Source organism: Ambystoma mexicanum, chromosome 11 (assembly GCF_040938575.1).
Source record: "Ambystoma mexicanum isolate Mex_15411 chromosome 11, UKY_AmexF1_1, whole genome shotgun sequence".
Taxonomy (NCBI): Eukaryota; Metazoa; Chordata; class Amphibia; order Caudata; family Ambystomatidae; genus Ambystoma; species Ambystoma mexicanum.
In genome coordinates this window covers 137058274-137073902 of record NC_090934.1, presented here as the reverse complement: position 1 = coordinate 137073902, position 15629 = coordinate 137058274, and the positions used below count along the sequence as shown (strand labels likewise).

General features: G+C 43.4%; 1 protein-coding gene across 5 annotated transcripts in view; it reads left to right on the top strand.

Annotated features, from left to right (window-relative positions):
• The window catches only part of INPP5B (inositol polyphosphate-5-phosphatase B), a 1358813-nt gene that overhangs the window by 617805 nt on the left and 725379 nt on the right, over positions 1-15629 (top strand). For all 5 annotated transcript variants that reach the window (XM_069622659.1, XM_069622660.1, XM_069622658.1 and 2 more), the window contains one exon: positions 1953-2054. In XM_069622659.1, coding sequence (XP_069478760.1) covers positions 1953-2054 — 102 coding nt within the window. The remainder of the gene's footprint in view (positions 1-1952; positions 2055-15629) is intronic.

Here is a 15629-nt window from a genome sequence, read left to right as displayed (position 1 = left end):
TTGTGGTAGTACTCCGGCCACCATGAGTAACACCACCACATCAAGGATTATTTATTTTTATTTAATATAATGTGATTTTAGTTCCATCAAACTATTCCACATATATCCACATTACAAAATCATTATCCTTAAAAATTCACAATTAATACAACTACACAGGTTCACACATTGTCATATCTAAAATCCAAAAAGTAGTTCAAATAGAAGTTTAATTTCATTACACTTAATTTGGCTTTGACTATCTTTATGCACTATGTAAAGCCAATATTGAGGACATGGTACCAGAATTGAGGCAATAAAACCAAACAGTATCATCACACATAGCCGAAATATTGTGACTGAACCATACAGCAGTATCAATGAGTTACATGATGTTAATACGTGCCTGGCTGACTCTTGGACGTCTTCTTTCTTACACAACCGACATGCACGACACTACAGAGGGATACAACGTTTAGGATTGTGTGCTTTCACTCCACAACCAAGGAGCACACTGCACAGAGATGCTATGGGCCTCATTACACGGATGGCGGTAAGGATTTACCGGTACCGGTAAATCCTTACCGCCTTACTACGAGGTCCCTTTGCGGGTTGGGGGATTTAACGCCTGCTTTTTGCAGGCATTAAAAACCAACCCGCAAAGGGACCCAGGGAGCTAATTACGGTACAGCAATTTGCAGTACCGTAATTAGCGCCTTCCCCATTCCCATTGAGCCCTATGGGCCAAAAATGGGAATGGGGAAGGGCAATGGTGGAAGGGGGCATTACCGCCCCGCCAACCTTGGAATGGGGCGGTAATTCCCCTTTCCGCCAAGGCGGTGCCGGTATTTTACCGGCATGAACCATGGCGCTAATAGCGCCATGGTTCTCCGCCATCCGTGTAATGAGGCCCTATGTCTAGATGTACTTATGTGATCTGGCAACAATTGTCATTGCAGTGGTACGCTACAGCAGGATTGCTGTCCTATGTATATGTATGCGTATGATACATAAGTTAGTCTGGCATAAACCTTTCTTCAGTAGAGAAATCTAACTTTGCTGTAGTTGATTTGCAGTTGTAGTAATAAACCATATTTGGGTTCATCCACACAAACTCAAGGGAAGATTTCTTGCATTTTCTGTTTGTGTCTGCCGCTGGCCCAGTGCATAAAATCCTAAGGGGTCCTTACCAAAATGTTAGCCCCGGGCCTTACAACATCTTGTGACAGCCCTGATTCTTGCTAATGGTTAGTTGTATTCCTAGATGCTGTTACAGTATGAAAGCTGGTTAGACTGGAAATGCCGGAGTTACACGTATGTAATATATTTTACTTTAGCATTAATCGTTGCAGACCTCCATCAGATCACTCTTGCAATGAGAACTGTGACCAAAATTAAATACTCAAATGCGTGCATATATTATTTATTTATTTAAATTTTTATTACGCGCCATGTGTCCGTGGGCCTCAGGGTGCACCTCAGGGTGCACAAAAAACAAAGACAAGACACACAACATGACCAGTAGAAAGGGAATGAGGCCGTGGGTGGTTACTCGAGATTAAAAAGGTGAGTATTTATGGCTTGCTTAAACACGGAATAGTTTTGAATCTGTCGTATCCCAGCTGATAGGGCATTCCAGAGGAGGGGGCCCTGGACGTCAAGGGTGGTGCCCCCAAATGTATCTGTCTTAAATCTGGGGTGATCAAGAAGAGTAGCAGTGGAAGAAACTATGTGACTAAAATATGTTTTTTGTTCTAAAGTCATATTTCTCTCATTTGTTTTACTGTTTTTATTTGAAAGAGTTCTTAAAGCAATATATACGATTGCATGAAGGTGCTTTGTGTTGCTGATCAAGGTCTGTGAATGAAAGCAAAACCTCATGATGTGATGCATAATCTTAGTTTTAAGCCCTGTTGCTATGGTTTCCTCTAGGCATGGCCTCTTATTCTGTAATTTTGCTTTCCCTCGTCCAGGTTTTTTGTCGGCACATACAATGTGAATGGACAGTCTCCAAAAGAAAGCCTGAAGCCTTGGCTGAGCTACGACAATGAAGCACCTGATGTCTACTGCATTGGGTATGTTGTTGATTAACATTTAAAAGAATTTTCACAGGTTAAAAAACAAAGTCTTTAGTTTAGTGCTTTGATAAGGTGCTTTGTCACTGACCACATCTCCCAAGTGCTTTGTACGAAATGAGTTTTGCTGTCAAAATGGAAAGATTCCTAAACCGATTCAGATGGGTTTTTCCCAACACTTGTGAGTTGTTAATTTAAAGATTGTTGGCTCTTCAGAAACCAGCCTTGGGCATTTGTTCAGCTATCGCGGTAGCTAAAGTGAAAGGTTTGCATATCCATGGATGAGAGGGCTTAGAGAGATTCTTGTGCCCGGCGGCAGCCAGATACTTGGAGAGAGCAACTAATCAGGATTGTGCAGAATTTTAGTAAGCTGTCTTTGAGTCCCAGATGAGACGACAGGATGTTCCAGAGTGGTGCACCTTGAATATGAAGAGATCGTCCTCCATGTTCCTTAGATATGGCTTGCTGGATGGCAAGGGCATTCCTGATAGCTGATCTGAAGCATCTCAGTGATTGGTATTGTTGGAAGACCTTTGACATCAACTTTAGGAAATGTAATTGTTTCATAGCTAGGATCCGCTCATAGAACATCAATAACTGCAACCTCCTGTCCAGGTGGCGCGGTGGGGGTTGGGGGAAGGGCTTGGTCGCACATTGGAACTGGCTTATAATTGAACTTTGGCACTCTGTGCTCCCACATTTTTATTTATGTATTGTGCATTAGTTAAATCATGAACCTTTAACAGAGTCATTATAACATATTTAAACCGGTTCCATGTGTTAATATCTCTGCAAAAATATTGCCATATTCTTGCAGCAATATTAAGCCATGGAACCTGCGGGGGACACCACCGCCATCCCTATCATTTTTTTAATAGAGCAGGGTACACCCCCCCAACTTTGGTCCCAATAACCCCATAAAATATCCCCACTAATAATATTGCCTATGGCCTTACCCCACGACCATATGTATGGCGATATTATTGGTGGGGATAATATTACCTGATACGACAAAACCATACAATATAATAGCAACACCTAAAAAGAAGAAGCTGACAAACAATACATAAGGTGGACAGGTTAATACTTTTTCCAAGTCTATCCCTCCAGCTAACACAATTTAAAAGCCCAGACCTGCTCTGAGCCTTTTGCAAGAGCTTGTTTTTCAATCCTTGCTTGCGCGTTTCACAAGTGAAAGCAGATTTTTCACCAGGAATCTTCGCAATGTTTGTTTCAGTGACGAATGTAAGTGCATTTGCATTCTCTCAGGCACATGTCTTTGGCTCTCGGTGAGTCCTCCAACCCTTTCTTGGGCAGTCAGGTGGTTCTTCCCAGGGCTTTCCCAGTGGCAACTCTAGGGCTCAACTGAGTGTAACAAGTGCATTGAATATTGTGATGAAACCAACAGAACACATCACACGTGCTAGGAGTTTAAAAATTGTATTCTTGTCAAGATGGGTAAAGGATAAACACCAACAGATCTTTTAGATTTCTCTACAAAGCAAAAGGATATTATATTGTCTGAACTATCTAAACACACGCTGTAGTACAAAGATGCCCTATACTGTGTCAGTCTCCCTATCTAGTGGGGATAAGGGCATCCAGCGGGTTCTCAGCCTAATCTTAGGTTTACAATTATTGGCCCTGCAATGCAGTCTCATGCTTATAGGACCCAGAAAGCTTCCTAACAGCACAGCAGTCTAAGGGATATAGCGCCCATCATGATTCTTGACACCTAAACACAGTTTCCGGCATATAGCTCCCAGCACGCTGCTTGTCATCTGTGGGATAGTGCTCCGCTCACTATGCTTCACTGTCTCAGTGCTATAGTTTTCAGCTTGCTATGCTTGGCTGCCTCAGGGAAATAGTTCCCAGCTGACTATGCTTAGTGATATAGCACCCTCCTTGGTCCATCAGTCTGTGCCAGATCTTCTCACTCTATGGCCCCAGTCATCATCCTGGGCCAGGTTCATCTCCTTGCTTCTCTCTGGGATGTTTATGCCACTGGTCTTTGCTTGTTCAGCGTTCTGAAAGGAAGGCATGGTAACAAAGTAAGACAGACACAAGTGATCACAGTTCAACAGTGTGAAGAACACCAATCAAAACCTAAATCTAAAATGGGAGAAAGCTACGACCATCAAATAATACAGTCCTAGTGGAGTCTAGTCAAATAAAAAGGGCCTTTACTAAAAAACAATATTGCCAATCCTTAATGCTATGCTACAAATAGTGTGGGATAATGTTCACAAAATGATAAATCAGGATGTTTAGGGGGTTGGCCTCCCTTCCTTTTGCACGGGACAAGGCGGGTCACTCGAGCACAGCGCACTTTTGGGCTTCTTCGGCACAAGGTCACAGGTCCTTTTACTGACATCAGGGTCTTCTGTGTCCAAATCTTTTGTTTCTAGTCTCTTGCTTCAGAGGGCCTCATGTGCCAGAAACAATGAAAGAAAGTTCCTTTCCAAATAGTCAGGCTGCCCCTCAGCCAGGATCAGATCCTATTTTCACAATTAGCTTCCCGCAGTTGGGTTCAGACCAGCTTTAATTTGCAGGCAGCACTCAGTCGGGTTCACATTTGCCATAGTAATATCTTCTCGGGTGTGTTACTATTCACCCAGGATCCCTCTCTTCCCGGCTCAGACCCCTTTTTCTACAATAAGTCCCCCTCGGCCTGGCTCAGACCAATTTCATTTTACAGATAACAGCAGACTTTCGAATGTGAACAGGATTCAACTTAACCCCACTTCGATTTCACAGTTGAATAATTCTTACCCGCTCAGTGGGCTACCAAACCAAGACCTTAGAGTGAGCACCCACGTGGCGCTGGACCACTCTGTACCTGGTATCTATTTCGGTGTCATAAAGTTCAATCATACACAAGTTCTTTTTCTTCATACAATGTTGCCACTTGCAACCTTGAGCATAACACTTTCCAGACTGCTATCAGTTTCTCCAACAAACCGGCTGTGCTGAACTCGCTGTTGTTGCTTTGCTGTCAGAGCCAAGGACAGTACCACAGCGGCAATCGCTTCGCCCCACCTTGGCTATCAATGTGGGATGGCCCTGTGTACCTTTGACACACGCTACACCGTTAGTCAGCTGCAATTCCTGGTCTTGAGTTCTCTTTCCTTGAGGCTTCCTGAAAGTCGCGGTCCTTTTTTAAAAAGGGCAAGGATAATTCCCTCCTGGTCATCGTCTCCAGTCTTGCCGCCTTTCTCCTCAGTTTAAACTGCCATCTTGGAATTGCTGCTTCCTCGTGTATTCGCCTTGCTCAGAGTGTGCTTTCGTGCTCCGCCTTTTATCGGTGTGGGGAAGTGTGATGGAAGTCAATTGTGTGTGTAATTATCAGTAATTGCCTGACTCTGCCTGACCCTTGTGTTGGGACATGTCGAGTATATGGCTCTGGTGTTATTCCGTTCTCGCTCTCGAGGAACTGTCCGTGAGAAAGTGGTTGTGTCGGAAAAGGGGGAGTGGGGACTGAGATTCTAGGTATCTTACCTGGCAGGATGGGGAAAAGGTGTTATAAGGAAAAGGATAACGCGTCTCACCCCTCAGTGTCCCACTTCCACTCCCCGAAGACCCCCCCCCCCCCCAATCCAGGTTATCCTCCCGCACTGGTCTACCCCCAGGATCTGGATCCAATAGGGATGGCCATGTCCTGGGCACCTGAATGACAGATCCCCGGGGACTAGCGGGTGAGACACCTTCAGGTTTCTCACAGTTCCCAGGCTGGTCTTCTCCACATCTCTCAGGCTTCTCATGTGTCAGTTCTCTCCGGCTTTTCAACTCTTTAGAGCTATTCAGCTGTCTTGGGTCCCTCCTCTGTCTCAGTTCACGTGGCTCTCTAAGGCCATGCCACTGTTTTAGCCTATTCCGCTCTCTTAGGCCATGCAGCTCTCCTGATCTCAACAACGCTGCAGTCTGCTCATAACTGTTGGCACTGCTGCATCAACATTCTGCCTCGTTGATTGATTTCCTTAAGCCGTTTATGGGATTCTTTGTTCTTTCTTTCCTCTGCTCCTGTAAACTAGTTTTTGGATTTATTATTCCCTTTTGAGTTATCTTTGCCTTTCTGATTAGGGTGCAGGTTTAACTGTCTTACTTGAATGTGCTGCATGCAGCTTCAAGCCTTTAAATGGCCCGCTCCTGCTCTCTGAGCACAGCCCTGCATCTGCTCGCAGACTGATCGTTGCTGTTCCCCTGAAGCTCTCCCGTGGAACTCCAGGCCCTTGATTGTGGGAGCATGGGGGGCAGGAGGCAGAGGACCTCTCCACACCCCAACACCATCCTTCCTAGGCTCTCACTTGGACACCTTGACCACAAGAGTTGGTCCTTCAAAAGATCAACAGCATTTCCTCATGGTCAACAAGAGAAAGATATGGAAGTCCACGCTGATATACACAAAAATGCCACTAACTGGCCTTACCTGGGCTGATTATCTGCGTGGAGGAGGGGAGCGGAAAGGCTGGTCCTTCATAGTAACCATGCAGTTCCGGATCATAGTGCAAACAATCCAGGTAAGTGCATCCACCTAAAGAACATCCAAATAGTGGGGTGCAGAACAGAAGAAAAATAAAACATATAGTAGAAATTGTCGGTAGCAGAATGGAAAGGCGGCCAACAATGTACAGCACATCTGGAGTGCGATAGCACAATCTAGATGACCACAAGTCTTGAGTGGCAGGTAGCAAGTAGTACAGTGAGACTGGTAGGTATCAGTACCACAGCTGTAGTAATTGGCAACCACTGGTATGGAGAGTTTGATAGCCAGAGCCCAGAGATTCTGGAAAATTAACAGGAAGAATTCTAGAAAGCCACAGAAAGATGCACATAAACGGAACAGGGAAGACCAGGGAATACACGCTAGGGGAAGGCAGTAAGGAGCAAGCACCAAAATAAATCAGCTTGGGAAAACCAACCTAAGCATTGAGAACCTCGCTATTGTGCTTGGGCCCCTGTGGCCATCTTGGAATGGCCCGACAATGGAACAAGGTAAGCACGGAAGCTTCCATCATTTGTAAAGGGACGAGATTCGCAGAGCATTGCAATCAATCATGACAATTCTTAACCTTGTCATTGATCCCTGTCGCCTTCATGACAGTTTTTGTCATGATGAAGGCCGGTATCAATGACCAGGCCTAGATGGAAATGCAGTAAACATTTTTCACTTTAATTCTCAGACTATAATACAGGGTGGCCAAAACAACAAACAGCCTGTAAGCACAAAGAAAAGAAAATGAATGAGTCCTCTTGTGCCCTAGGGTGCCTCTGGGTCTGTCCAGAGCAGGGCACCAGTCTAGGCTTTAATGGGTTCCTGCATGCTTCTTCTACATTTTCTCCTCGTGGTCTCTCCCTGTGCACTCAAACTCAGGTTTAAAGGATTTTATGCATCCTATTTCTCTGTTTTTCTTGACACATTCTCCTCTCCACTCACTGGTTCTCCGGTTTAAAAGGCATGCTTTGTCTATGGCCTTCTCTGGGTTTTCTATATTGTTCCTTAACTTTAGCTCTGAGCCAGCTCAATTTTCCTCCCTTCATCTCTGCAGATGCCAGAGCTGAGATAATGGTGGGACAAGCAGTGCTGAAACATTTGTTCTTCTAGAGGTGAGACTTGGGCCTATTATTAAGGCCAATCTCACCTGCCCGGTCTTGTTTACTTCTTTTGTAATCTATTGTAAGTATGTGAGTCTATGTAAGATCCAATGCAAGAGAAGAAAAAAATTAACTCTAGTTCTCCAGTGTTGGTAGCTTTCATTTAAGCAATAATCGCCGGCTCCTTGAGCTGCAACAGTTGGCAATGACCCGGGGAAGAGTTAATAGGTCTCATTGTAGTGATTATTGATATTTGCACCCTGTGTTTACATCCCAGGGTGCTGATGGCAATGTATACCCATGTGTTGTGTCAAGCATGCAACCTGTTATTTTAAATAAATACTTGGCCAACATGGCTGCAATGAAAATGAAAGATGTGATCCAAGCGTAGATTATCTTCCATTTCCATGGTGGCCCAGGGGGACATGGGGTGTGACATAGGCGGGGTGACACCACAACCCTAGACAATAAATGGGAGCTGGGAAGTGGAGCAAGCAGTGGGGACACAGGGGAGAGGAAAGGAGTATGGAGGGTATGTGCAAGCAGCAGTGAGACTTCTCGGAACGTTGGCTTGGATTATGAGATTCAGCCTATGCTCTGAGCAACCTAATTGGCAGCTGCATCCACCGGTGGTGCTAAAGATCAGCATAGCATAACTGCCTCTACTGCAAGACAGGTTGGATGTGTTATGCTCTAGCTGCTTGTTAAAAATTTCTCAAGCTCTATAGGCAGGGGCAAAATTAACTTCCTGGATATTGCTATTACAATGGCCTAACGACTTGTTGGCAAAGCATTCTGCTCTAACTATACTGCATGCTCAGTCAGACAATGCAGTCAATACTGACCCCTGCTTCTGTCTGCAATATCCTGACCAGGTTTAGGTGGATGTTGAATGCCAAGAAATCCTTTTTTGTCCTTTGCAGGTAACTACCATGTATAATGGAAGCCCAATAATAAGGGAATACTTAATGGTATCGGTCTGATTCTACTAACAATGTCAAAAAGAAAGGGTGACCTTACTGATAATCTTTATTTATTTAAATGCAATTTCATTTCTTCATAACATAACAAGTGTATCTTTAGAGTGCACGTTCACCACCCGTGGGGCATCTTGGCACTATTGGCGGATAACAGATGTTCATCGTTACCCAACTCAGTAGTACTAATTTTATCAACCTCTTAAGGATGAATAGTTTAGTGGAACTGCCGAGATTCAAACCTGTGGCCTTGAGGTGAAACACAGGCCCCTGTGGTGGATGCATTAGTTCACTGAGCCACGGACCCTTCACAAGACGATCATAAGACAATTCAATGAGCTCTGGATGAAATGTATCTTTTCATTCAAAGAAAATGTATTTATGCTCATAAATAACACAAACATATTCAGTGACTTAACGATAAAAAAGACATACCATGGTGACCAGGAGGGACACAGAGCGGCAGCAGCAGCGCTGCTGAACTAATAAGGTAAGTGGGGTTGGGAGGTACCGGAAGTTGGAAATTAAGAGAAGATTGCAGGGCAGGGGAAGCAGCCCTAAGGTTGCTTGGAACACGCGCTTGCATCAGTAGATTCAGCCCGCGATCCAGGCAACCTGATTGGTTGCGTCCCCCGACCGGGTACTAATGTGGGTGGTGATTTTGCTACAGCATCGTAAGCTCAAGAAGTCTGCTGTCTTTTGGTTTATAAACATTACAATAAGTCATAAACAGATAGACTTCAATACGGGCTAGATACAGGATAGTTAACCTTTTGCAGGATGAAGGTGGGTGCATTTTAGGTTAACAGGTAATGAATAAGTGTGACCCAAGGCTGGGAGTGCTAGAAATTACAGGTCAGGGCTGCAAATTAATGAGTGGGAAAGTCTAGTTGGTACCAAGTGTTTGATGATTTCTACATTAGCTATTCTGTTTGAATAGACAACGTTTCACATTCCTCTTTCCACATGGGTCCAAAGAAGACACCTACTACCTGTGTACAATATAAACAAATATGTTGCTGATTTAACTGGTTCACATACTAGCACTGCACAACTTTGTCATGTATCTTAAACCACTATAATTTAAATACTTGTTAAATAAGCTTGTGCTATTCAATGGCTCTCAACTATAAAAGAACCATGTTGATTGTTCTCCAGATGAGAAGAAATTGGGTATACAGCATTGTTCTTTTAATGCACACATAGCTAAACATGCTGCAGTAATATTATAGTATATGTACTTTTCTGAAATGGTCAAAATACACAGGTGGGTCCCCAACATGCGCTTGCATAGTAAACAAAGTGTACTTTCAAGTATTCAGAATGCTTAAAGAGAACCTTAAACCAAAGGAATGTTTTTTCTTCTTCTTTTCATATCCACCAATATATATTATAAAAAATGTATCCATTTATTCATTGAACCTGTGTACATCAATTTCATACGCTCGTAATAATGCGTAAACAGATGATTACTAACAAAAATGAGCCAAAACAGAGTCCTAAGCAAAGTACGAGACAAAGAAACAGTGCGTAAAGCTAATACATAGTGGTGTGTACAAATTAACAATAAAACAACGGATGGGCGACCCCTTCCTCGCTGGTAGAGGGGAAGCAACAAACAATATTCAAACAGTAGTCATGCCAGCGGGATGTAGCTATGTTCAATCAACGGGACATAACGACAGAAAATGAATAAAAAGGGGACCCCCCAGATCCACACCACAGATTGACCCTCCATAAGACCAAAATTCATTATAAAAAACTGTATTTATTTAATGTTTTCAATTTTAAAATGCTTATTAAACCATCTTGAGCTCATGTTTAATATAAACCTATACATAGAAGATAAAGTGCATAATATAAAGTGCTTATTTGAGTAAAAAGCAGACTGACGATTCCCTCCTTGAGTGATCCCCCTTCACTCACTCGGGATCCTCGTCATTGCACTTGCGAATTAGTGATTTGGACCAATCAGATGGCCCTTCTTTTTCTGCTTTTCCTCAAATAAGCGTATTCGTCGAGCGTGGGCTGTTTATTCTTCGCTCTCAGGAGCTTATTAGACATTTCTCCCGTCAAAGGCAGCCTCCTGTCCGCGCTCGGATCTGCAGCAGGGTGTCAAAGTGCGCGCTTTAGCTGTCCCTTCACCATCGTTGCGTTCCTGTCACGAGGCTCCTTTGTTCCCTGGCCCCTCCGACCATATTGTCATCTGCCTCTGCCCTTCACAGCCCCAAGATAGGCCAGGTTGCGCTTCACCCTTTGAAACGTTCTGAGGGCGTACGTGTGTTTCCAGCAACCACTGGGGTCTTTATCTGCACTTTAGGCCCTTCGCCCCCCTGCAGTTCCGCCCTCCGATACCATATCGCAGGCTCTCACCACCAGTTAAGCCCGGCCTTCACCCCATGTATCTTCAGTTGTATGCTTATTCAGGGCCAGCGCTCGGGCTACGAAAGGTCAGGGGCCCCGCTCCATGTCCAGACGCACACTCCCATGCAGCCTGCAAGTCCGGTTACAAAGTACCTCTGGCCAGGCCCGGCTCCCTTTCCGGGTACACGCTGTCCACCTCGCGGGCCTAAGGCTGGCTACCGGATGTCCTTAATGTTCACGACGCACCCGATCCGTGCCCCACCGATGCCGCTTTACTCCATTGCAATCGCCAGGCGCCCAGGTCAGCCACTCCTTTGTTCTTCAGTTATGTGGCAGCAGCCATTTTCTCCTTCGTCGCGCTCTCGCCTCCAGATCTTCTTTTAGCTTCTAGTTGCGCTTTCCCGGTGCGGGCCCGTGTCAAAATGTATCCACACGTGCACCCGAGCTTCATGTACGCGATCATCTTTGTCTCAACCGAATTGCATCGGTCCTTGCACGGTTTTCAGTCGGATAATGTACGGATCTGCACCTGAGACAATATGTGCTTGGATTGCATGCAGATTTTCTACGACGACACTTGAGTCAACGATTCCAAAGGCGATGCCGTCGGACATGGTATCAAGTGTAGTTGTTAGAGCGCTAGCATTGTCCGGTCGTAAGGACACCATTTTCGTTGTTAAAGAACTGTCCATTGAGCTGTGCACTGGGGGTAATATTTGCTTTCCGCTCATCTCTATGTGTAGAGTATACTCATTAGAATTTTTCATAGTAGATTTTTCGGCTTCATTTAAAGTTGGTTCAGTATTTGGAACTGTCATTAGTTCAGCGTTGGTGATGTCATATGGCGAGTAGAAAAGTTCTGGAGTTACGGGACTAGGAATAGTTTCCCGAAGTTCACAAATCAACTTAGATACAGGTTCCAAATTATTTAGAGTTAGCATCGGAAGTTGTGGACACGTAGACACGGGTAACATGTGCTGCATAGTTGGATCGCTTGTGTTTTCACTTGACATTACAGCATCGCTATTACAGCTAGTGCTAGTGTTGAGTACAGGCAATTTGTCGGGGAGTATCGTTACCGGCAAGGCAATATGTGAGCCGGGTTTCAGTATGGCCGTAACAGATTGGTCTCCAGAGACCGCATCTATTGTACTCACCCCCCCAGATGGAAAATCCAGTGGTAAAGCAACAATCTGTTTGCTTCCCTTGCAGTTTCGGGGTATTGCCTTATTTGCAGCAGTCTAGGGATTCAACATCCGGTGCTGTAGTACCATTTTGTGAAGCGTCTGTGGACCTGGTTTGTTTTCAGGACTGTCAGCCATAGCCGCGTCCAAGTGGCGGACTGCGGCAGACTGGGATCTCGGTGCCGGAACTCCGCTCTGCGCCCACCAGCAGTTTATATAGCCAACACAAAGAAAGGACACAGATTCCAAAAATACGTCGTGCAGCTCCTCACTCAAAAGCACAAAGGGACTGGGGCAGACTGGGAACTCGGTGCCGGGACGCATCTTTATAATCCTTCAACAAAACTTATCCTGCTCTTTTCTCGTCTCCCAGAAAGGCTGGCTTCAATTTTTATTTTTTTATTGATTCATTTGTTGAAACAACTTTTGAATATAATACAAAAACAAAGGTTAATTTGTGAACAATACAAAAAATAAACTGTAATACATAACATCATTAAATCGATTCATCTCATAGAAAATGACATTATTAAAGCAAGACTAAAAGAAACAGACGATAATTGTTGACCAAATTACAAAGTAACATAATATAAAATTCACCAATGTAGAATTAATCTAACATTAGTATAATACTAATAAAATTATATTCAGTTTTCATCATCCTTGTCATTTTTATTTAATATCATGAACAAGATCTAGTGCTGTACATCATCTGCCTCATCCAGCTTTAGAGCCAACAAAAAATGTACAATCGCCAATCTCATTGATGTTTTCTGAGCATTATATGACGTTTTCCAAAACATTTAAGAAGTTACCAATCGAAAACCAGAGAAAACGTTTTCAAAATGCTTCTTCCTTAACCCCCCTAATTGGGCACAATCAGTAATCCAGTGCATCAGAGACTCTGGTTCAGCTGAGTTTTTACAAAAGCGACAGATATTACAACTGGTCTCGATTAAGTTCCAATTGTCCAAGACTTCTCTCGAGTGCCAGATATTTAATCTGAATCGGATTAATAAATCACGATATCCTGCAGAAGGAATTTGAGTGACATATGATTCAGGCGTCTGAGGTTTTTTATCAAGTGATGTACACTTAAGATGTTTTTTCGCAAGACATTCTGTTTGTGTATTAATCTAATCCCGTTCCCAGATTTTTTTGTTGGCCTTATTGGGGTTATGGATTAGGATTTCATGATTTACATTAGCTACGAGCAGAAAGCCTTTTACTTTGGATTGCCATACACTCAAATGTTTATCAGTTGCACCTTTATATTTGGATAATACATCAAGCAGTGTACCATTTTTGGTGTTCATTATACACTTCCTAAAGGGAGCACACAGCCTCCACATATAGATTGTATATAGGGAAACAAGGCCCATCTCAAACCTTAAAATGCACATGGAAACACTCTTTGGTAATCTTAGCAGTTTCTTCCAAAAGGAACCTTAGATAGTGGTCTAAAACACCGGTCCACGCCAGTTCAGAGTCTCTGCACCATAGATGGTAGAAGGCATGTCTTTCTGAATATAAAATGTCAGGGCTGGAATTAAGGAGAACTTGCCATATCTCTGATTTATTAAGATTACTCCAAGCTCGGGTGACTTTTCTATGGGTGTGGGAACGGCTCGTTCAGCGTGCACTAGCCCTATTGACGACGGGATTTGGAGTACAATGTCAACGGCAGCTAAAGCCCAGGTGTAGCGCATTTACAAATATTAAACGGGTTTTCCTGCCTTTGAAAATAATCCTAAATTGAATATTGGCGGAGTCAGCACTGAGTCTTGAGTGTCTTGGAGGCACTGTGCTTTTCGTTCTACTCTTTGCTGTTTGGAGTCCTACATTTAGCTCCCTGGCAGCCTGGAGGCGGAGCTTTACTTTCCAAACCTTTCAAAACCTCAGTGCACCCGCGGAGAGGCGCGGAGTCGGCACTGAGTCTTGAGTGTATTTGGTCCTTTGGATCCGCTTACCGTGTGGGCGTGCTTTCCTTTTTTGTCTCCTGCCTGCTTTTAAGCAAGTGCGGGTTCTTTAAGTATCTTGATGGAAAACAATGAAGCCTTGGACCCGCCGCAGACCCGGTCAGGCCTACGCAGAGGAGGAGGTGGTTCTACTAAACCCGCGGTAAGAAGGAACATTTCGGCACATATAGTAGGTGCCGATAAAAATGACATAACAGCCTCAATTGACAGAATTACTGTTGATTCATCAAATGTTTCAAATGTTTCTAAAATGTATTCATTAATGGGTGACAGCGCTGTGAATTGTATGAACGAGGGTATGCAGGAGCGCTGTAAGAATGGTGAGAATGGTGAGTTTGGCGAGCTTGGTGAGATTGGTCAGTATTGCGCCTATGGTGAGCATGAGCAATTTGAAAATGAGAATCGCAATGAGAAAGAAAACGGTATTGATCTGGTCAATAATTTTATCAACGAAGATGATAACGACTGCTTTATTCGGAAACGGAAACCGAAAGTGAAACCTTCAAAATAACTAAAACACACAAATCTCCATATACCACTGACATTGTGTTTGCATCTAGCGCTGCCACTAAAGATGGAGTTCAAGATTGTAAATATTATTCATGTACTGAGTTTCCAATTGACAGTAATATAGATGCCAAAAAATTATTACCAGTAGAGATCTTTCCTCAATTACGCGTTTTGCTGCTCAAATTGTGCAACGTATAAATGGAGAAAATAAACTGAACAGAACAGATCAAATGACTGAAAAAATCTCATTGCAAATAAGTGATGATCAACAACCCCAATTTGCTAATTGCAATATATTGGATACACAACTGCTTACCAAAAATCAAGATATATCAAACTATGAAAGAAGGGACTCAATTAGTGTGGCAGATAAACTTTTGAAAGATCTATTAAAAATGAATTTGGATTTCAACAACCGGTCTAATAATAAACTAAAGAGCATATCCACATCAAACAAAGGATGTATTATGACTCGGTTGTTACCTCATGACGATGCATATACGGAACATTTTGCAACAAAAAACAACTTCTTGGCAGTTCTTGACCCAACTACAATATCTCGCAGTCCCGCACGCAAAAGAAAAAGAAGCAGAAACAGACTTTCAGGTGACATAGCCTGTTCACAAACAAGAACTCCAAAACAGTCCTATATGCTTCATTCACCAATAAGATTTTCAGTGACTGAAAACAAAAATCAATCGCACAGCAAAGGACTAAGCGAAATTTCGACTTCCGCAAATGAGAAAAGAAATATTTCATCTCCATCATCGTCCTCTTCTACTTCTGATACTGATGACTCTTCTATTATGGAAAGACCTTTTCCCAAAATAAGATGTGGATATAGAAAAAAGAAAACGTCCTATTCACAACAAGAAAAAGGTGCATCTGGAACAAATATACCGGACATACAAACAATGGTTATGTCTTCTATGAACATTGTGCTTTCTCCGTAGCTCAAATTATATGAAC